Source organism: Etheostoma cragini, chromosome 4 (assembly GCF_013103735.1).
Source record: "Etheostoma cragini isolate CJK2018 chromosome 4, CSU_Ecrag_1.0, whole genome shotgun sequence".
NCBI classification, from domain to species: Eukaryota; Metazoa; Chordata; class Actinopteri; order Perciformes; family Percidae; genus Etheostoma; species Etheostoma cragini.
In genome coordinates, this window is record NC_048410.1 from 12,650,668 (window position 1) to 12,675,130 (window position 24,463).

Here is a 24,463-nt window from a genome sequence, read left to right on the forward strand (position 1 = left end):
AGGGTAAGGCTACGGTCCGATGGAGCTGCAATCCCGCATCGTCGGAGTGGTAAAGACACACACAGCCCAACCAGAGTGGCTGACACTCCACCACGGGCTGCGGCCTGTCCCAGCAGCCCACACAAGGTGTCCATTAGCAAGGGTCGTATGGAGAGCCCAGAAAAACGACGCCTTGGCACCTTTGGCAGTGCAGGAAGCATTAACTACCTAGACAGGAAAGCCTATCCTGAGGGCCACCCTCTGAGACCGGTGCCGGGAGCCACTCGTCACAGCAGCCTTGGGGACCACAAATCACTGGAGACTGAAGCTCTGGCTGAGGTATATGTGGAAAATTCCTCGTAGAGGGAAAACTGATGTGTGAAAAAGATACAGAGAAATATAATTTTTCTCTTTTATATAATTTGTCAGCAACAAATAGCAGTTATTTTGCACATTGTATACTTTTTTCTTTTTCTTTACTGTTGTTTATTTTGCATTTGTTTGTGTATTTTATTCATTTAGATTTTGAGCTTGTTAAGCACTTTGGTTAATTATGGTTATTAAATGTGCTATATAAACAAAATTTAACTTGAACTTAACATGCAACAATAATATAGCCTTGACAAAAGTAATTTCCTACTTGAAATTCACTATGATGGATGATAACAAGTTTTAAGTTTGCCGAAATTAAACGAAAACCAAGCCGTGCTTGAAAAAATAGGAAACTGTATAAGTAAAGTAAAAGTACTAAGTAAAGGAACAGTTAAAAAAATATTAAACAAAAAAATCGTTTGGTCCAGAAATCTTACACTGTAAAAATTTGAAAATGGTCAAAGCTTATGTACATGAATTTTAGTTAGGTTAACAATTTCAAACACATGGGGATAGTCCTACAGTAAGTGTCATTTTTGTAAATGCTAGATGTCTCACTAACCTGGCTGTTATTTTTGATAGTTCTGTCCTCATCTTCATTTCTCTACCAGGACATAGAGAAGACCATGACTACAGCGCTCCATGAGCTTCGTGAGCTGGAGCGAAAGAACACAGTTAAGCAGGCTCCTGACGTGGTCTTGGACACCCTGGAGCCCATGAAGAACCCAGTTAGCTCCGAGCCTGGCAGTCCTCTGCATACCATAATGATCCGTGACCCCGATGCAGCCATGCGCCGCAGCAGCAGCTCCACCTCTGAAATGATGACCACATTTAAACCCGCTCTCTCTGCCCGACTGGCGGGGGCTCAGCTACGCCCCCCACCTATGAGGCAGGTACGACCGCCTCCCACCCAGCACCGCTCCAGCAGCTCCAGCTCTTCAGGGGTCGGCAGTCCTGCTGTAACTCCCACTGAGAAGATGTTTCCAAGTAACAGCACAGCTGCTGGTTCCAATATTAATATGTCTGGTGATGCTGGAGATAAGTCGGGTACCATGTAGCAAAGGTGGAATCTGCTAGGTGGGAAGGTTGTAAAGCTTCCCCAATTAGGGGAAGCTAATGGAAATGTGTGATGATGTGTGAAAAGCAGATATTAATATTTTCCTCTCTGTTTTCTGCCTGACTTAATTCATTTATTCAGGAAGCTCTTGGAGCGAGCAAACACTATGTTACCATGGTGATAAGGTGGTGAAAAGAGCTGTAGAGGTGTGATAGTATTAAGCTAAACTCTCTTTGAAATTGTGTATTAAACTCAACTCTCTTTGAAACTTAGTAACAACTAAATAAAATGTGTATAAGAATACATGTATTTCAGTTTACCTCAGTTTCAACAACAAAAATCTGTGGCCATGTTCTTGTTTCAAAGATGCAATGAATGCAAGTGAAGCAATACTTACTTGTGTGACATTCAGTATTAGTTACGTTCCACCCAGCACACAATGTCCAGCTGATGTTTAAGTTACTCCTGTTGATGTGTATGAATCACCTCATCTAGACGTGTGTAAACATGCAGGCTAAAATATCATATCTGGCCACAATTTATGTTGCGGGCCTTGTGGCTGTACATACAAACTTACTTGAGGTCACACCATGCTTTCTTTTTGTTTCTACATAATACAGTGGATGTTCAGCAAATTAACTCAGTGACATTATGTTTTTCTGCATGAGGAGTTTGGAGAGCACACAAAAAATACTTGCATCAATCACTGAGAGATTTTTTATAATGTGGGATTTTCTCATATGGTCATTATACTTATAGCATATTTATTTGAAACCCAATTTTCATGAGAAAATTGTAAAAAGATTCACTTTTTAGATATCCAAATAAGTGACAAAGTAATACATGGGGATTTTACTGGATTATAGTTTAAATCTGCCATGTGTGTGGTACTCTAGATGTTGTACCTGAATTATTTTCGATCACTGTTAAAGACAAAAGCATCCTGGCATGAAGATGATCTCTGAAGTCTGAGACATACTAATCAGAACTTAACAAAGCAAGACATCTGTGGGCAGACTTAACTTCATTAATGCATTGACTTATGTAGAAATCCTGTGGTGAACTTGTAACATAATATACAGCTCGTAATTTTTTAAGTGTTAATCTTGTACAGGCTAATACAAAAAAGGCAGGGTTGACTGTGAATTGAACTTAGAGTGAAGGTAATAAACCACCTTTCTGTCATCTTCAGTAAACTACAAACCTACTCTTTAACTGTGTACAATATAGTTCAAATCTTTTACCTTGTACTGTGTGCTTAGAATGCATTTGGTAATTGTACTGTAGAAAACTGATTTCTGTTGGACGGACAGCAATGCCTGAATAAATGTTTTCTCCATTATGTTTTTTACACACACTTGCCCATTTTCACACCTAGTTTATAACAATTGAACTGTCGCAAATTTTATTATTGCATAAGAGACATGGAAAAGTGTAAAAGTACCGTAATGACAGTTCCTCTTTTAAATATAAAAGTCATACTCAGAGGAACCTGAGAAGCAGATGTTATAACATATCATGGTTTCCTTCCTTCCTTTTTCTTGTCCTTGTTGATAGATACAGTTATGCTCTAACTGTAGACTATTTATTTCATTGAAAGAAGACTAAAAAGAGTTTTAGTGTTCATATCTACTGTATGCCTTGTCATTCTGACCAGTTTTCCAGAGACCTTGTCATCCGCATCACAAAGAGCCTGCTCTGTTCTGCATGTTTTGAGCTGTAATGTCTGACTCATATTCTGCGTCAGTTAGGCAATGGCTGTCTGTGGTGCCTTTCCTTGGAAAAATGCACAAATTAATTTAATATTAATTGATTTTTTTGTTTTTTTAAATATACCTTAACATTAATGATGGCTGTCTTGAAATGATAAATAAAGCTGCTTGTAGCAGTAGCTAAAGTAAAAGTGAAAAAGAACAGTGCTTTTTTGAGTAAGATCAACTTAAATATTAGCATGTAAACAAGGCTCTGATTCCACTGTCAGATCTGTACAGTCTGTACATTCTGCTGTTATGAGATACATGTAAATTAAATGTATGTGCTTGTTGTCAATGAATTGATTCTTAAGAACAGAGAGCTCGAACAGCCAGATTAAGGCAATACAGCATTTCAGGTCAAACAGTGCACTCACATCCTCTGCTGGTTCCTGTTGGTATTGCCTCTTCTTGTGACAAAGCAGTGGATACCTTCACCTACCTTCACCTTTACAGTACATGGGCATTATGAGCTGGAGCTAATTTAACAATCACTAGGCATATCCATATAGTTCTATTTGTCCTGGGTACAGTTTTGCACCAGTTGAAATCTATGAAGATAATGTTACAAAAAGAAAAGCATATATGTTTAATGAAATACAAAGAAAGCACACAAAAGGTGAAATTATCATATTTAAATAGACTGTTTTGTTTTTTATTTATATAGGCTACACTTGTGTAAGTGGAGCAGAAGATTTGAGTGCCTTTTGTGCACAACATCAATTTTTATTGGACTTTTATATTTGCTTTTTTACTGTAATGTGTTGTCTATTAGTTGTCATGTTTATTATAAAGAGATGTTGCTTTTTATCTTTGCTTTCTATTGCTACTCAGTCGTCAAACCACCACAAGGAATACATTGTGTTAAGTATTTCTCTTGTGAATTACGGAAGAATAATCAGGAAACTTTCATCTGTGTTTGATCGCTGAAGAATACACGCGATCCACTGGTGAAGTTTAGTAGAATCATCTCAGAAGATTTCTCTCATTTTTATGTTTTCCATGTGAACTACCTGTGCTGTGGTTGAGCCGTAACTTGTCATTTAGCTCTTTCCCTTCATTGCAGTATTGTTGGAAACAGCAGAACTGATATGGACCCTCTTCTTGATGAGGTTATAAGGCACATGGGGCCCTCACCCTCTCCCTACATGTGATGTTACACTGACTTTCTTTTCTGGAATATATGCCAAAATGGGTAACACAGTCTGCCGACATGAGAAGACAATATTCCAAAAAGACATCACAGTAAGAGAGCAGAATGTCATCTTGTGGGGACCAGAGTGTGATTTGCTGTCTCACTGTTTACCTTCTCTTTAATGTTTGTCTGGTGATGCTGTTTGTTGAGTGTCTGGTTGGCTCGAAACCCTGTGATGTAATGTACACATGCAAACCTCTGCATCCAAATAAACCATTATGCTCTGCAATGTGGTTATTATGAGTGAATTGATTTGTACTGTTGTAGGCCAATCTGGAATCCAGCTGTGAATGAAAAGTGAATTACGCCAAAGAAATAACAGATAATGTAAGGACATTTTTTTCTGTTAAACTTAAAGCCCCTAAAACCCTGGTTTCCAATTTCAAGAATTTCTCTCCAATGATAAAAATTATTGTTAACTCACCAACAATTAAATTACGAGTTGGGAAAAAACATCAAATAATAAGAAATAATAATATATTTTCTAGAAAGAGGATCTAAGAAGAAAGGAAATGCTGTCTATTAGGAAGGATACAATTTAACATAAGAAAATAAATTGCACTAATTACAACGACAGATAAGAAACAGAGAGTGAGTCACATTTTTTCAGTATCTGTTTAGATCAAAATCAAGTACACGTGAAGTACAGTGCATTCTTAAACCCCCTTGTCTGGTGATTATCTTGCATTAAAAACTTTTACAAGTGATTTTATTCCTTGTTATTTCCAAAAACAGTAAAGACTGTGACAGCACACATCCCTGCTGACCTGAGGCTCCATAGGACCATTGTAAAACCCAGGGCTTGCATGTTTCTCTTTGATTTTAGCAATGAAAAAACAGTTAAGTATAAAGAGAAAACAGCAAGTGACCCTAGAAATTAATGACATTACTTGGAAAGAAAAGCAGCAACAAACAAAACCACAGCTTCTGCTGCTGGCATGGAAAATGTGTCATGCCTCTCTAGAATAAGAAATGCCTCATCAATGTCAGGCAGATGCTCCAGCTGGTTTGAAAAATATGTTGCATAAGCCCCCTCTAGTGGCCTAATTTAATGTATCTTCCACATGGATTAACATGCAAACTGAGAGCAAACTCTTCAATAACACATCAATCTCTTTGTAAGAGTCACAACAGAACAAAATTATCATAACTTCCTATTTCAACCTTCACCTCCTCCGCCTTCAGCTTAACAACATCAGTATAATTAATTGTGAAGCAGCTTCACTCATCAATTAAAACCCCTTAAGGACCAATTGGAAGCAGTGAATCATTCATTTTCATAATCTGAATAAAACAACCTAAACAACTGGAAGTCATGTTTTCTTTATTTCAAGTGTTTCCATATTATGTGCACTATTTTGCCACAGAAACATCAGTAGGTGCACTTATCATTAAGGAGAATGTAAATGTTTACATTTTTACCCAGAGCTATGCCATGGTTATGTCAAATGGCATGATTAAATAATTGTCTGGTAATTTGACCAAAACTGAAAAAGAATTGTTTGCAATAGTTTGTAAAAAATAGCAAATTCCATAACATCTATTTTAATTGTTTCATGCTTGATAATGAACAAATATACCTACATTTCTAACTTGAGGAATCACATTTTCCATTATATGATGTTTACATTTGCTGAATTTTTCCACAATAACATCTGCACTTGCTTAATGTATTGTGACTCTTCATTACAACATTGCTTTATTCCGCAGAGTCTAAAATTATATGAGTTGAACTCATTTTTGATTTCAGGACACTAACTACCAGGAATAAATGGGTAGGGTTTGGTGGATACGTTGGTATGATACACAAATATTGTAGGGATGAAACCACGGACTTTCCAATTGAGAAAAAGCCTAGACAAGATCAAGCTCTTTCTGTCAGGGAAGAGACGGGGGACTTTGCAATGCAAAGAACATTGAAACATAAAGCTTTTTCATTTTTCATATTTTGCCTTGTCAACGTGTCAGACAGACATCAGACTGTTACAAAGATCCCTCAAATACACTATACCTTTGGCCAATTAGTAATTTTACTTTGATGCATTTTCAGAAGTATTTCTGCCCTCACTCAGACATCGGATCATCCTATCAGTTTCTTTACATTTATGAAACAACCGTCATTGTGACTTGATCATCAAGCATGATTGGAAAGGAACTTAAATGATCATAAGACTTTCAAGGTTAAAGCAGATGGCAACAACTCGGAATTTAGTGATTTTTCTAGCTGTGCTTCTAGATGTGCAGGAATGCACTGGGGCACTGTACATACAGAACATGCATAATAAATAAATCCCTAAGACACATAGGAAGTTGGTCTAGTTACTTTTATTGTTCATGCACACCCTCACACAAAACACACTGAAGAATACATGACATGTGAAAGCTAGATCAATTCACATGAGTCCTGATGATATGCCCAGACAACAAACATTGTGCAGATTGCACCAGTTATCGCTGCTTGTTTGTATTCATGATGTTTTTTGCTGTGGCATGCCAAATGTGGCTTTGGAGTTATGGTGGTACTTTAAAGTGAAGATTTTGAACAATAAAGATGAAAAAAAAAGCAAAAAAAGCAAAAAAAGAAATGGCTGAGGCCAGAGGCAGAACTGATCCTGCATTACCAATCACTCTTTGATAGCACATGTGTTTCTTTAAAGAAATCGAGGACAAGTGAACCCCAATGACGTGATCAGTCACGGTAAGCTTTGCTCTCTAAGCAATTGATTCTCTAGGTTGATGCAAATGTTCCTGAAAAGCGGACATGTAAGATGTTCTTGACCCATTTATTTATGCGTTTCTAAACACAATGCGGGCAAATGTTAGATAGTTTTTCTTTTTTAGCTATCCTTGTGCTGTAGGCTACGTGGCATAATTATTCCTATAATGTATAGTTTTTGAAATTCAGATTCAGTGACCTGACTCTGACTGACTAGGACAAGCTACCAGGAATTGACAACAAACATTGCAGTCTGCCTAACAGTAACTTCTATCTTTCTCATCCTTCTATCTCTGTTGTGTTTAGATGATTACCCAAGATTTGCTAAAGTCTCATAAGATGGTTCAGGTTAGGCATGCACACACTCACACATACAAACAGATGTTGGTTGTGGAGTATACAACCTCTCTAGCTGTCTAATTTAATCAACAGTCCACTGTTACAAAAACAAATTATGGCAATTACTTTGAACTTTTTTCAATTAAATACACCTGCACCTAAAAAGGAAATGGCTGCAAATCTGTCAGCTTAACAATAGAATAGAATGGAACGGACCTTTGAGTATAATATTCATATGAGCTTTATAAGAATACGTACCGACCATGTAGAATTCTGATAAACATATTAGCTATTGTCAACAACAGTCACCTAGACACAGGTGAGTAATTCCAGTTCACTTTATTTCACCTGCAGATTGTATTTTACATCACATGTGACTAATATGAGTAAAGTAATAATTGCATATCTGACTTTAGAATAAACAGAAATCCAGGACACAAGCACCAGCATTGTTTCTATTTGAAACAAACTGTAGTAAACACTGAAGGCATTACAACTTAAATGCATAAATGAACAAGTAAGGAAGAGCAAAGATATTTCAATCTTCATACTTGTTTGGCTTGGGGCATTGCAAATTCTTATCACTGGATCAGATCGTAAAAGGCTACAGGGGTTTTCTCTGCCATTCGCCTGCTGCTAAATGAAGCAGAAGCACAACTTTTTAACAATGTATAAGCAAAATACATACAACACATGAAAAATTAAGAATCAATCACTAAAAAACATCAGCATTTTCAAAGACAAAGCTATCTGCCACGTTTAATTCATACTTTAACTTGCAGACACACTGTCTTCAATCTGTTTGCTCTCTTTTCCACAGTTCCAGCCATTGTTAAGATCTCAGACAAGTCTAGTCCTGTGCACTGGATAACACAGGGCAGGATGACTCACCTGCTAAGGGCATCATTAGGAAGCGATGTGCATGTGGAGAATAGATAACAGTATAACACTGATAAGGCAAAGCACAGCACAGTCCTTAGACACCATAAATGTCATAGTGCAGATGTTTCAGACAAAGTCTTGTTAAGGAGCACACAGTTAATCTGTACATGTGACCCGCAGATTCACCTCAGCTTATTGACTAAATGCTCAGCTCTGCTATGTTATATCCCAGGATTTATGTTCACATGCAACTATTTTGCATTAAGAAAATACTTTGGGGTAAATAATAATGCTCCTTAGAGCTCACATCATGCCCATATTTCCATGGGCATTAGAAAGGTAATAAATATTCTTGATTTATCTGCTTCAGGCACACATTTAAGTGAAAAAGTCAATACAGATTTGCTGTCTGTAGCAGCATACTCTCATCATTTGAACCATATTTCAGTAGCAGCAACATAAAACCTGAAAATTGAAACCTCAGTTACAGTTTCTTTAATGTATGCCTCGTGTGTGTTGCTTGTTCTAATCCACATCAAAGAGCTGCACAGGCTACACTGCACTAAAGGAAAGCTGAAGAAGATTTCAGATGTCTTCCTCATGTGACATGTTCCTCTGCAGATGTTTCTCTGGCTCATGGCTCTTACTGTCAATAGCAGTGGTCTGTTGGATAGGGCGTTTTTAAACTTTAAACACATAACTTGAGTTTTATTCTGGCTATGAAAAGCCTTAAATTGAGAAATTATTTGCCTCTTGTGATCTGAAAGATGCAAGGTATCATCTTTACAAATCAACTTGTAAGAGTGATGTACAGTTGGGCCTATGTTTCTACTGTTTGACTAAAGTCTGGTCCCCTTTAGATGGTGACGTTGAACCATTTAGAAAAGAAAATGTTTTAGTGATAATTAATAACAATTCAAATAATGACACATTTTCTTTTTCTCTGCTCTCTCAGGGTGACAGGAGGAGGCTCCGAATACTTTAGGTCCCTTTGGATATGATAGTGGAAAGTCATCCCTGACTAAATATTTGCTTGCTATTATAATGTTTTCTCCATGTGAGGAGAGAGTTAGAAAGAGGCCCTGCGTAACGAAAAATAAAATCTTAAAGGCAAGTTCAGTGTAACAAAATATCATTAAGAATTAAATGTACTGTAAACAATCTTTAAACACACAGGATCAGTAATAAGACTCTGAAAGACTCTAATAAGGCACTGGAAAGAAAATTTCAAAACCCGGGACTGAAATAAATCCTAAGTAAAATAACTGGTAATGGGTTTAATCTGAAATATAAGTCCTGACAACCTGAAAGGTTGCAAGCATTCAGTACAACATATCATCTTGCAAATATGAGCATATAATTACTTCTTGGCTGAGCATTCACTGATTAAACATTCCCATTTTCCAAACCCATTAGAATGTCTAAGCAGAGTGCTGGAAGAGAAAAGCGGTTGGTCAAACTCCAACTGAAACAAACAAAAAGCAGAGTTAAAGTTAATTCTACCTCATTCATTTGCGTATGTGTCTGTGGTATTGATATCCATTCTGCATGAGTATTTATTGTACAGCAGTTCGTATTTTGTGGTAGATCAGTGTAGTCATTTACTTATTCAATCTACAAAATTCAAAGCATGGGCTATGGAGCTAGAACAGTGAAAGTAACCTGTGGTATTTTGTGATATAAAAAAATAGGAATAAATAATGGGATGGACTGTCAAACACACATACACCCACAAAACTGAAGGAATTGTTTCAATACAAAGACTTCAATCAGGAAAAGGGAAAGGTGACTTTCATAATATAATCTGTGGCTGAGTAACATTAATTCAGCCACAGACACTATACACTGACACAGACAGACCGGATTGGCCATGTCATTTATACTGTCATTGATCCCTGAAACATTTTGACTTCCTTGCTTTCCAACGTCTAAGGTGTGACACAGGTCACAAAAGAAATAATAAATAGTGAAAATATGATTTAATAATTTTTGCTACAAACCCAGAGATTATAACAGATAGAAGCCTATACAAAGATGTGTCCTCGGATAAATGTGAAACAACTGTACAACTGTAAAGTAGTCTCATCGTCTTCTGCAGGTGAAACCTGTTCCAGAATTGATTGGAGAGACCATGTAGAAGGACTCGCTAATGCTTTGGCAACACTATGAAATTATTTAACTGGTTAAATGCTCTGGGAGTTGCATCCTCCAAACCACTGGGAAAAATCTAATTACTGCACATAAATGCATCTGGATATTAAAGGTCCCATGTCTAGGTTCTCTTTAGATGCTGTTATATAGACCTTAGTGGTCTTCTAAGGCTCTACCTGAAGTCTCTTGCCTAAAATTCAGCCTTGGTGCTGAATTACAGCCACTAGAGCCAGTTTCACAATGAGCTTTCCTTAGTATGTGCCATTTCTGAATCTGTAGCTTTTTAGGCGCAGAGAGGGGTTAAGGTGGAGGCTGGGGGTGTGGCCTTGACCAACTGCCACTTTGCCGGTTTGAAAGCCGTGATGTTCCAGATTGGAACATCTGAGCTTTCATTTTCTCAAAGGCAGAGCAGGATACCCAGGGTTTGGTTTACACTTATCACCATTTCTAGCCACTGGGGAACAAAAGGCAGGCTGGGTGGGGGACACATATTAATGTTAAAAGACCTCATAAAGTGAAATTTTCATGCCATGGGACCTTAAATGTGACCAAAGAATCATACTCAACCACACGTGACATGGTCCAACATAAATACATTTGCATGGTAATGTATTGTTCCCTGGTTTCTACTAGGACACTCATTTTGATAACAATTGTACATGCAAAGGAAAAGTGTCTCCTTTATCGTTTTTAAAAAATATTGGTGGAATACATTTCTAATACCTATACATCTTTTATTTACATCAATGAATACCTGTGATGCAGCACCAAGCTTCTCCCGGAAGGCTGAATGAGGAGTTCAATGCTGCTGCAAGCACAGAGCGTACTCTGTGCTGCTGGCATGTGTCACAGTAGTATACTTTGACAGTATTTTTTATTTTTCCATACTCTGATCAAAAATCCACTATCCCCATTATAACCCCACTAGAGCATTCCACTATCAGAATTGTGTTGAATTGTTTCACTTGACTTTGACAACATTAGCAGGATGCAAACATGCAAATATTAAAAGTGCAATCGCAAAAAGTAGTTAGTTTGTGTCTAAAAAAATAGTACTTCTAAAAAGAAACTGGAAACTTTCTTTTCAAATATTTGATTTAGATTTAAACACTCTTCATTTGGAACGTATATTCATGTCTTGGAAACAATGGAGCCAAGGGTGTGGAGATTGTAACAATAGTTCCTTTGTCAAGGACACATGATCAATGATATTAAGGACTGTAGCCTACTGGCCAAAAGAAGGCAATTACCACCGAAGCAGTGGCTTTACCTTCAAGGTCAGCATTTCATGTAGGGGCTCATTACAATCTGCAAATTTACTCTGTATTTCTAGTCTTTTCAGAGGATTATAGTTTATGTTATTTTGAAAAGGAGGTTGTCTTTTAAAAAGTGATTTTGTTCTTTATATTGGAACAGTACATCTATAATGGGTAAAGTAAAACACAATCTGAGAATTAAATGGCAGGTTTGGCAGAACACTTTTGCACTCAATTCAACTAGTATGTCATGAATCAATCAAGGGCATCAGCATTCAATCAAGGGTATAAAAATACCAACATTTAAAAAAAAGATGTCAAATACCAAACACCAAGTTAATTTATTGTAATTGTTAGGAGTGACTTAATATACAGTACTACTAATACAAGGTGCAATGAGAGAAGGATATTTTACAGGTTATTATAGGTCTAACACTTTACATACTGTATATATATATATATATATATATATATATATATATATATATATATATATATATATATATATATATAAATAAAATAATTATATTTATTCATACTTGTACTTGTCATCCAGGATAACTTGTCTCCTTATCAGGTGAAATAAAGAGTATCAAGCCTGCCTGGAACACTCAAATATACGTGCGCCTGCTCTTTCAAATGATCCAACCCGGCCACTATTTACAGAACGGAACTCGTCAAATGACGTAGGTTAAGAGGCGTCTTGCATCCCTTCGAGCGGGACTTTGAGTTCTGATCACTGATTGATTAACTGAAACAAAAACAAAAAATTGTGACTTTCTTAAAAACGCCTTGCTGCTTTTGTTGTTTAACGTTACCAGACATGGCCCAACGGATTGAAGCAGATTTACCACCTAACCTTGCGTGTCTGAAAGTAAGTTGCATATTTAAAAAAACAAAACATTTTGCAAACATGGCGGCTGCTAGCAGCTAAATAAAAACCCCAACAGCTAAGGTTAGTACATCCACGGACGTAAATAAGGGACGTTACAACTCTATAGGTATTCAAAAAAATAAATAAATATACATTGCTACAACTGTTAGTTACTCATCAAGTTCTTTAATCTAACGATGGCTAGCTGACATTACAATAGACTGATGCTAATTTAACAGGTCCTGACGTTACGTAACGTTAACCTTATAACGTTAGCTAACGTCGACGTAACAAACTCATTTGTGATTTAACTAACGTCATTGAAGTTACTTACGTTACCGTTAACGTAAGTATTGTTCGTATTACAGGTTACTGTAAAGATAACCCTGTCCGATTAGGAATATCTAACGTTAACGGATGCTAATTAATTACATATATATTACGTAAGTTACGTTAACGTTATACTACTCTGCCAAATCTAACAATTAACATTACCTAATCAGACTTCGCTAGCTAGGTGTCAGGTTACGTCAATGCTAACTTATTTTGGCTGGACATCTGTATCGTGACAATGAACCAAGTGAGAGATGTTGTGAAACACATCATATACGTTATATGACCACACGAGTTAGGTTATCGTTAGTTGTTGGTATGATGCGTTAAAGTGGAACTATCCAGTTAAGAGAACCTGTGAATTCTACAACTTCCAGTAACTGGAGCAGGGAAATAGTGCTGTAGGTATCCTGGCCTAGTTTTCTAAAGGTAAATGACAAACTTCACTATAGAAGTTATGTGTAGCCTACCAGTCATTAAGCAACATTTTGTTTGTTTGTATTTTAATACACTGATTTAAAATGTTTTTCATTCTATGACAATTTTTACACTAGTTTCACCAAAAAAGGAACTATTCCTGGTCTGTAACGTTATTGTTAAATTTCATGATTATGCCAATCCCTATATTTTTTTCTCATTTGCAGAATGTTGATGCCCTGCTTCGGTGTCCCATTTGCTTTGATTTCCTCAATATTTCAATGATGACTAAATGCTCTCACAACTGTAAGTAGCTAATAGCGCAGCTTTAAGGTAGCTTTGAAATTAGTACTGCATTAATGGATTTAGATATGCGGATGATGTCCTTTCTGAAAAATAGAATTGTACTTTAAAAAAAGACTTCAAAGCAGTAGGAGTTATACATTTGAATTATAATGGATGCCTTTTCAAATGAGTGGAATTTTATTGCAGCATGTGCATGTTAGCCACACCTACCTGTTACAGACATAGAGAGGCAGTCAAGTGACAAGTCAACTCAAGGGTGTTTTATTGTAATGTCAACCATATACACAAAACATTGTTTCACCGTGGCTATTACATTTAAAATATATCAAAACAACATACAAAACAGGCTACATATAATGCACACACATCATAGGCTTTGTAAAGTTTAGCTAACACAATGGTAGCATTGGCGCTTGGAGTGATGTAAACACCGAGTATAAACACAGCCGTGAATTTGTTTGGAATGTAGAATGGTTGGCGTTTGACAGTCACAAACTCCACCAGTGGTTAGCAGTAGTTGGATAAAAGCAGCCCATTTCTGCTCTTGTCCACGTTAACACAGCCCATCTCCACGAGTCTTAGCAGACAGAGCAGCATCTGCTCGGAAAGCTAGCAGGCCTTCAGGATAGGTACACTGTTGTTCAGCAATGTTTCCACAAAAACAAGAACTCAGCCGGCTCTGAACTCATGTTGAAGTTGGATGTAGTCCAGTTTGTTGTCTAATGAGCAGCCAATTGCAAGCGGGATAGATAAAACAGGTTGTGGGCTAGTGTTAGCTTCCCACCTAGCTCAAACTCCTGCACTCAGTCCACGTTTCCATTTACAAGCACATCACTTTTGATGTCCCCTTACCCGGCTAGCAGGGACACCGAAGGCTGAGGTGCTGATCTCCGTAGTAGGCGAAGCTCGCATAGTAAATAATAAAGTAATAACGTTTTTGCTTATTCTCAGATCTGTACTAATTTTCCCCGATGGTACACATGTGCAGTAGTTTGAATGCACATACTTGTTGTAAATGTTTTTTGCTGAAAAGAGAGCCTGTTAGCGTAGCTTCAAGAATGCTGACATTTGATTGCATCGGGTAGTGACAGTCCCACCCCCTATGGGCGTGTTGAAAATATGTAGACCTGGCTGGCTGTAGTCCACAGCCTCTGGGCAAAACTGCTGCCGATGACACTAAATGACGATTTTTGCGTCATCAGACGTTTTTTTCCAGACCCACAATACAGAAAAATCTAGTCTTGGGGGGAAAATGAGTGAGGGAAGTATTGATGGCCAAATGAAGCTTTGTGAACCACTGTCTTTATTTTCAGAGCCCACTAGATGGCGGTCTCTGTTCAACAAAGGGTTGAGAATACACTGAATTACAATGCCTTAGGCCTTTCTCTTAAAACCAAGAGCCCGATCTAGTGGGCTCAGAAAATAAAGACACTGGTTCACAAAGCTTCATTTGGCCATCACTAGAAGGAAGCACAGTCATATGAAAATTCTACCAGACTTCTACTGATACAAAGCTTAATGCTAATCAGTGAAGTATCCCATTTAAGTTCAAGCAAGTTCATCATAGGTGGATGCAGCTTTGCTTGCATTTGGAAACTTAGCATGCGCTTTTTCTTCAAAATGTTGCCTTGTGTTGTTTATGAGTGCTCCATTAGGCTGGAGGTAATTACATTAGCAGCTATTTTTGAGCCACTCTAGACCATCCTCAAATGTGGATTGAATAGAGTTGTGCACTACAGAGAACCTTTTTACATGAATGTGCATTGTTAAATCCAAATTGTCACTGAACAACCCCTTTGGTGAAAGTAAGAAAATTCTCTAAATCTTGGCTAACAGCTTATGTATAACATACATTTTGTTTGCATTTCATTTTACAGTTTGCTCCTTGTGCATCAGAAAATTTCTTTGCTATAAGTTGCAGTGTCCAGTTTGCAATACAGTAAGTATTTACTTGAATTCATAATGATAACCCATGTCATTTGCATAATCATCAGTGTGATTACCTCAATTGTCTACTCACAATTGCAGCTCATGATTTATAATTAGTTGTATCAATTTGATAAAGAAGACAGAATCCTTTTATATCTTGCTTCTTTTGTCTCCTCCAGCAAGCAACAGAACAAGATCTAAGAACCAATCGTATACTGGATGACTTGGTCGTAAACTTTCAAGCTGCAAGGTAACATACAACACGTTATTTATATTATATATATATATATATATATATATATATATATATATATATATATATATATATAATGTATTTATTCATCAGTAAAATGTTTTGTGTCTGTATCAGAACTTTGTTTATAAATGGACCTTTGTGTACCCTACATCACCAGTAGCTGTTTTTCAAAATCTTAATATACAGTTAGGGTCAACAACAGAAACATTTAAATATAGGCAACAATACCTGTTTGGTATCCATTTCAAATTCAGTGTAATGCCATCAGTACAAGCCATGAAAATCTAAAAAAATACTGCCCTAGCCACATTTGTCAACTTATTCAAACATGTTCACTTATCTTAAGTCGAACATGGATACTTCATGCTAAAGTCATTAAGTTACCGTGTTGGTCCCTAGTGAGCAAATGCACATTCATTTATCTAAGTACTGGCCTTTTGCACACCATCTCAGATGGAGAACAACAGGGGTGGGAATCTCTGGGTACCTCACGGTTCGATTCTGACATTATTTTATGTATTAGCAGCGGTATCAGATCATATATACAAAACTTATTTTTTTCCTTTTGGCCTTTTTTGACTTTTTTTTTCAATTAAATTCAATTTCAATTCAATTTTATTTATAGTATCAATTCATAACAAGAGTTATCTCAAGACACTATACAGATAGACCACACTCCAGAGTTTCTGCACTCTTTTCTAAACTCTAAGTTGTTGTCCATTATCCCATCCTCTTTCAGTCACTCTGTATTCTGATTTGTATTTGTCTGACTCTGCAGACAGTAACGTTTAAATTAAAATCCACATATTTAACAAATGTTACATTTTTTTAATTGATTATTAACTGATCAGAATTGAGCATCAAATCGTATTAGAGAGAATGACGATGCATCTAAGAATCAATTATTTTTCCCACCACTAGAGAACAATTCTTTTGGATACAGCCATCTAGAGACATCAGAACAACAGAATAATGAAAATGGCAGATCAGGAAATAAGACTTACTCCACAATCCACGTAAAACCTCTTGATGACAGTGAACACAGGTGCACCCCGACTTGAAGAAAAAAACAATAACTCTGGTCATTCAGGAAATCCTATTTTTATTGACATGACTATATGTCCACAAGAGAAACCATTCCAGTTTATTGTAATTAACCAGAATTAGAGAAACCCTTATAATTGCCTTTCAGATATCTACCTCAATCAAAAGGGGATTTTGTTTTCATCAGCTGAAGTCATTCTAGGTTTGTCTTGCATTGCACTTTGTATTGTGGGGCTCTAGGGCTGATATTTTTTTTCATTACAGCAGAACGTAGGCATGCATAAGCAGTGTCCAGAGCTGGCCAAAGGAAAGGTTTTGGTACTTAAAATTTGAGTTTTTTCCCAGTGATACTTATTACAGGGTAGGAAAACATTTCCTTTAACTTGACCACATGGGTGCAGCTAACCATATGCTTGCACTCATTGCTTTGTCTAAAGGCGGATTTATGCTTCTGCAGGGGATTTTACACAGAGCAATTTGCTGTATCCTACGGAAGTGGCCTGCCTGAGGTTTAGGCTGAATCCCATTTCTCCATCTTACCCCTAACCCTTACCCCTAGCCCATGGCCCTTGAAACCAAGTGGTAAGGGCTATGGGTGGAAACATACCCCAATGAAATGGGACACCGCTTGGTTACATCACCATCAAGTATTGATGTGACGTAGACACTCTGCAAGTGTCTACGTCAATCGCGTGGGTTTTGACAACGGCCAGGCCAACTAATCACAGTAGGTATGCTTTGCGTTGACATGACGTGTAGTAAAATTGCACATCAGGCTACGGCATAGGGTCTGGTATCTCCATGAACCTATGTACGTACCCACAACGTCAATTTTATGCAGGACTATAAATTAGACCTTTGGCATATGGATTAATGTACAATATGGGTCATCCCTGCCGTTGGGATTCTTTAGCCATGCTGGTTTAGGGTCATAACCTGTTTCTCATTCTGTAACCCCCACCATGTGTAGCTGTTGGACCTTTTTCTGTTTCAATGAAGAAATAACAGACAATAGAACACACATCTACTTAGGGCAATCCATGTTTTACAGTGCCATATAACATCTGTCTAGGTATAATACGTGATAGTAAGACAGCTTGTTTTCTGTTTATCAGTGAACATTGTCCCTTGGAAAAAAATTTATACTAAAATCAACAGAATTGTTTTGTTATGGTGAAGGCTGATGTCAATATGTCTGAGTGATGTTATCAGTCAGTAAGTTTCTCCCTTCCATCAATCACATCAGTATTATTAACACTCTCAAAGGTCTTCTTTCGAACTGAAGACCTTCTGATTGTCATCGCTGTTACGAATGAGTGGCTAACCCAGCTGCTCTTTCCACCGATTTTTAATTTCCTGTTGTCTAGCATTGAGCGTCTGAAAAATGGGATTCCTTGAAAGGTAACTTTGTCATAGAGGTTGTTTTTTTGTAGCAATAGACCCTTCTCAAACAATTTAGTTTAGGAATAGTTCTTTTGCCTGGCAATAAATATATAACATTTTAAGATATAATTTATAGATTTTGCTTGTGGGCTTGTTTTAAAAATGTTTTTTTATAGAATAATAGAGGGAAGAATATTTAGATTATTCAAGCAGTTATACATGTGGTTGCTATGTGTTCTGCTTTAAACATGTTTGTTGATTGCTTCTTTCATTGGGCCACTCACATTTCTCCCTGGGAAACGTGGAAAACACTGCATTGAGTAGCTGTTGGCCAATGATGCTAATTTATTGCTTATTTCTCTTGCAAAACATAAGTTGTTATTGCAGTGCCACACATTTATATTATCACATTAACCTGCTACCTCGTACTCACTCCTCTCACTTAGTGAACTCATATACGTAGGTAAAAGTGAAGCTTGTACATTGAGACACTGAACACTGCTGTTTAATTTATTTAATCACCAACTTACAACACAGTGGCCTTTTCTTTTATGGATACAGAACCTGTTTCCCTAAACTTAACAGTTTTCTTTTGTAATGGGCAATTGCTTTATACTTATAAACAGCTGTAGTGTGTCTTGTTTTCACATTCATTTTGCCATCTAATTTTTGTTTTAAATACAAGCTACAAACAGTCTTTTTATAAACGTAATTGAAACACTTTGTTTAAATTACATTTTAAGGTTGACATGTAATGCTGTGAAAAATTTGGACAAAGTAATCTTATTATGAAATTTTATCTCACAGAGGGCGTCCATAGGACTGTGGTTCAACGAACATGTTTGTGTATTTAAGGTCACTTACATCCAGCTTATACCACTGCTTATAATACTTATACTATAATAGCTATCCTTGCACTTAACACCCGGATATAATTATATAAACGATTATTCTACATGTTGTAGAGAGAATCAATATGATAAGACAATTGAAGTTTAATTAGTGTTTGTGTGACCTGGAAGATCAATGAGACTTTCAACAAAATGTCTATACTGCACCTTCTATTCCCTAATGCTGACTGTGGTGTGTATCTAAAAGTCCAGCTTTTTTTTTGCAACCAATTATATAGGATTCTTTTGGAGTCCTGCCGTATAGGGCTGGGACTGTATGGATTGTTTTGCCTCAAGTGAGTGACGTCAGTGCTTGTGTGGTCGTGCAAGGAGAGCAAGCGGTAACGGAGAGTACCGTAGGAGTGCTGCTGTAAGGAAAAGAGACAGCAAAGTTGATGTAAAATGAGTTAAAAGTTAACAATGAAACAACAATCTCTAGCTTCTCAGGACACGGTGGCTTTATCTGTTGTCAATACTGTCTGAGGGTGTTACCCCCAAAAAATCATAAGGCCATTTTATGGTCGTGCGGAGGCTCCACGCAGAGCTTTTTCCTATTTAAAAGGCCTGATGTTTATACTTGTGCGCTGGTGTGTGCATCTAGCGCGTTTGTGTGTGAGTGCGGGGAGTGTGTGATAGAGCGAGGGAGAAAGTCAGAGAGTGACACCAATTAACTTTGGAGTGAGCACTGAATAGAGTCTTGACTGCTTGATTTTATGTTATTTATGGAGAAGGAGAACCTTGAAATGAGTCGGGGGGGGAAATGCAAAGCCACCAAACCACTGCTGAGCAACGCATAGATTCATTTTTTGAGAGGTACAAGTCAGGCTACAGAGTAGGGTCCGGCGTAGACGCAGAGGGGTCTGTAGGGGTACACCGTCAATTCTATGCACAACTATAAAACAGCCTTTGACCTGCAACAGATGTTGCAGCCTGTCTAGCAGCTGAGCAGGCAGAGAGGGTGACTCAGCAGTTTGCTAACTTGTTGCTCTTTACCAATATAAGCCGCTGTGTTTAAGGCTACGAAACGTGCATGCAGGCGGAAATTCATTTGCCGTTTTATTGGGATAAAGCTATAAACTGAAGGACATTCCGCTAGCTGCTAGGCAAATGTGTAATAGTAAACACTGCAGCTGTAATGGTAATGTGTTTACCTCAGCTGAGAACGAAGACATGTCTTAGCCTTCCCTACTGTGTATGTTATGTGTCATGGAACATTACCTACCCCAACTCTAAAAAGGTCTGATTTACTCCATCTTTTGATAAGTTTTGTTTAGAAAACCTTGAATCCATGTAAGACACAACGTCATCAAACACAATCCATGTCATTAGAATCAATGAATCCATGTCATTAGACACAACACGTGCAGGCCAATGTTTTTTTTGTTGCGGTGATGACGGTGACGAGCTCAGACCCGCGGCAGTTGTCATGTAACTGCGATAATGCGAAAACAGTCCCAGCCCTACTCCCTCATTCATTGTTAATTGGTAACGTTTAATAAAATCACTGGTTTGCAGTTACTAAAAACACTTTGAATCTAAGTCATACTTAAATGCCGGAAAGACCTGGTTTATTAATTCTGAATGGACTGAGTCTCCTTCCCACTGAAAACTGAATTGTGGATACAATCAGCTTAAACGGTCCTTTTCACCTAAAATAACTTCAAGTCATGCCAAAACCCGTTTCAAATTTTATTCCTGGAAAGGAGATACATAAGAATATGTTTCATATTGTGGTGCCAATGCTGGAATAAGACAATAACAAGGAAATAGGTACCCAAAATTACTTTGTCACAACCTAAATATGGAGTGTTAAACACAAAGTGTACTAAATAAGTACAGATTCTCTGTAAATTTAGTCTGATTAGCTCTTCTGGCAAGTGGCTTCTCTATGGCAACAGCCAGTAAACTGCTGGGGTATAGTTGTTTAGAAATGTTTGACATACTAAAGCGATGGGGAAAAAAATAAATGAGGCATAAACAGTTACAACTAATGGCTATTATGTAGAGAAAAATACATTTCAACTAGAAGGGCACCTTGAGAGTGCAGACCTCTGCCAAGGTCATGCCCTATTTAACACATAAAGGGGTTTGTATTTTTCTTGTCCCATACTACACGTTTCATGACAATCAGGCCAGTAGCTTTTCTATTATTTTGCTGATAAACTAACAGACAGACAAACCTAGCAACAAAAAGTAACCTCCTTGGCAGAGGTAATCATCCAGGTTTTGTAAGTTTACTTATCTGTAAAAGTAAACCATTAGATACAAAACTGAAACTTTTCACTTTGTAACTCATGGGGATGTGGGTATATTTTCATATACATTTTGTTGTTTGGATCACTTTCTCTAAAAATACAAAATAATTTGCTGCAATACAAAGTTTAACACATTTTAGTGCAGAGACCAATAATAATTATACTTGCCTGCATGCAGTGTTGCAGTACAGATGAATGGTGTGGGGACAGCTGATTTCTTTAAGGTCTTTGCAGGGAAAGAGAAGGCGTTTCCACATCACATTTGTGCACATTGTGGTTTTGGCAAGTGGGTGTGAACCTGCTCTAACGGAGACAAGTTACACTTAGACTGTACAGAACATTACACACCTCATTTGTTCCATTTTTATTACCAAGTAATTGCCCAGTTGCAATTTGTTTGCTTTCCACATTTCTAAGATAAAGCCAAAGTGTTTACCTTTTCTTGCTTAGTAGAAATGGAGTAAGATAATTGACCAGGTGTCGGCTTATTTTACAGTCCACAGTATTTATTGGCTCTTTTTTTGTTGATGGGCTCAATGTGTTTTTTAAGACGACCTTAAGTCCTTTACCCTACAAATACTTTATGTAATTATACATTAGTGTGGTTGGCCAATGCTGCACACATTTTCATGCACATGCACTTTGCCTTTCTGCTTTCTTTCAGGCAGCAGTTGTCAAACGCAAATTTTGACTCTCCTCCAATATCGCCAGAGACCCCTGTTTCAGCTGTGAAATGCAGAGCTACGAGAGAGAGGGGCCAGAAGTTGAATAGCTCTGTTCTGAGTCACTTTTTCCAAAAGAGGCCAAAAACATCTCCCGCTGAAGAAACCCAGCAAAGTAGTTCTGTTGCTCAGTGTGTTCAGCGAGGGGAAATACTAACTGCACGCACCCAAAATGCTAAATACGCTGGCCTACATTCAGCGACTGCTCAACTTCCACTGGTTGTGAAGGAAGAGCTACTGGACGTGGAGGAGACATCGATCCAGTGTTTGATGTCAGTCAAACAGGAGGCCGGAGTATCGCACAGTTTTATGGCGCTTTGTTCTTCACCATCAAAAGACGTAAAGCCCGTAATCAAAGGTAAATTATTTCTACCTGTAAGTTAAGAAGGCTGCATCACCCAGTGTGACTCAGCCCATCTAACTAACTTCTCACTTGTTCATGTTCACAAGGCTACATGATCTCCACAAGAGAGAGCTGTTTGGTCATTGTCAGATAAATTGTATTTTTGCAAAACGGACAATACGTGTGCAAAATATGTAGGTGAATGTCTCATATACTTTCTATAGACCAAATCACTGTGACATCACGCTTGATCAGCTTATCACTTTCGGGTAGTAAAATTGCACTTGATTTCAAATGTCAAGATATGTAAAATCAGAATATTTTTTTGTTTCCGTTGCTATTTTCAGCCATACCTGTAACTTTGAAGAATATACAGTATATTTTTGAACAAGGTCTGATATGTGAAGTGGAAAAGAGCAGGTCTAGACTGTGCTCTGTGATGTTATTTACAGAAACCCAACAATTTGCACCAAGAGCAAGCACTAGGTGACAGAGGCAAGGAAAAACTTCCTTTTAAGAGGCAGAAACCTCGAGCAGAACCATGGCTCAGGGTGGGCGGTCATCTGCCTCGACCGGTTGAGGTTGAGAGAAAAAGACAGACAGACAAACAAAGACATGGAGAAGTGTAGCAAAGGGTATTAATGAAAGTGTTGACATATGAAATCATTAAACATGCATTTTAGATTAATGAGATGAGAATATATCCAGTTGTTCCTCGCACCGGTTTGCTCAGCACCAGTAAATTGTATATGTACAAGGTTTTTTCTACCTGGAGGTTATTGCAAACAAACCTTGTGATTAGGTCTTTTCCATTTTTGAAGCAGGCAACATAAAGCTTTTTGGGGAACTCGGCGTAGAGTGTATTACTCACATTTTCTGCAAACAAAGACTGATTTTAGTAAATTTAAATTGGTTTTAATGTTATTTGGCCTCTGCATACGAAGTGTGGTTAGGGCCCTCTCCTTTGGTCCTTATGAGGGCCCGCATATGATGTCGAGCACGAGTATACCCGCGCCTAACCTCATCTTGACAGTCGAGCAGGTAGTCGAGTAATGATAGATGTCAGCAGATAATTTAAGATTAACGGTGTTGATAACAGTAGAGCAGACTTCCAACTAGAAGAAAAAGGCTTAGTCATGAGCACTAACATGTGATAACAGATAATTCATTTGTTCTGCTACTAAAATCCACTGAATGTGTTAGAAGTTACATTTATGTGAAATGGGCATCAGTTCCATGTTTTTTAAGGAAACACAAAGTTGAATTTTTAATGGTATTAATAAGTACTTGCTGTATATCGGTATTTGGTATCAGCAAGTACCCAAATGTAAAACATTTTTACTTGGTCTGCCAAAAAAAGTGGTATTGGTGAATCCCTAGTTTGGTTGGGCCAATGAAATATAATGTGACACAGCGGTAAATACTGGTTTATTGTTTTTAATTAAGCTGCTTTCTTTATATATTTTTTGCAGTGGACTGCCCTGTGTGTTCTGTAAGTGTGCCACAGCAGTTTATTAACAAGCATCTGGACACATGCCTTACCAGAGGAGAGAAGAAGGAAAGCTTGAGGAGGTAAAATACCCACTTAACTGATCACAAAGGCCTAAATCAAGACTCTCTGCAGCTGTTTGCTCAATCTGTATTCAGTGCCGGAGTGGGACTCATTTTCAGCCCTGGAGCTTCATGCCCACGGTACTTAACTATATACTATTATTAAAATTACATAATTAAAACCTTAAAATATACATAAGTCTGCAAAGTGCACTGTTCTCTACAGCCTTGTAATCTTGTATCTTGTATCGTGTGTATTTTTGTGAAATATACTAGACTAAGACTTCTTAGACTTCTCTTTATTAATCCTTTTGGGATAACTCTTACAACGAAAATTGAAAATAATACAGTGTGTTGCTCACAATATAGGTTTATTGGAAAAGTTAACAACCAAAACACAATGATGTTCACCAATATCACAATCTATTTTCTGTGCAAATAAGTGCTCAGACATCCAAACCT

The 24,463-nt window shown here is 37.6% G+C and overlaps 2 protein-coding genes across 6 annotated transcripts in view; both read left to right on the forward strand.

The window, feature by feature from the left end:
- Nucleotides 1-4,389, forward strand: part of srgap3 (SLIT-ROBO Rho GTPase activating protein 3) — a 60,454-nt gene extending 56,065 nt beyond the window's left edge. For all 3 annotated transcript variants that reach the window (XM_034869639.1, XM_034869640.1, XM_034869641.1), the window contains 2 exons: nt 3-318; nt 963-4,389. In XM_034869639.1, the coding sequence (XP_034725530.1) occupies nt 3-318; nt 963-1,409 (763 nt within the window). In that variant the 3' untranslated portion in view covers nt 1,410-4,389. The remainder of the gene's footprint in view (nt 1-2; nt 319-962) is intronic.
- A 7,981-nt stretch (nt 4,390-12,370) lies between these two features.
- The window catches only part of rad18 (RAD18 E3 ubiquitin protein ligase), a 26,511-nt gene continuing 14,418 nt past the window's right edge, over nt 12,371-24,463 (forward strand). For all 3 annotated transcript variants that reach the window (XM_034870080.1, XM_034870081.1, XM_034870082.1), the window contains exons 1-6: nt 12,371-12,572; nt 13,550-13,628; nt 15,506-15,567; nt 15,737-15,807; nt 22,050-22,465; nt 23,923-24,022. In XM_034870080.1, the coding sequence (XP_034725971.1) occupies nt 12,522-12,572; nt 13,550-13,628; nt 15,506-15,567; nt 15,737-15,807; nt 22,050-22,465; nt 23,923-24,022 (779 nt within the window). In that variant the 5' untranslated portion in view covers nt 12,371-12,521. The remainder of the gene's footprint in view (nt 12,573-13,549; nt 13,629-15,505; nt 15,568-15,736; nt 15,808-22,049; nt 22,466-23,922; nt 24,023-24,463) is intronic.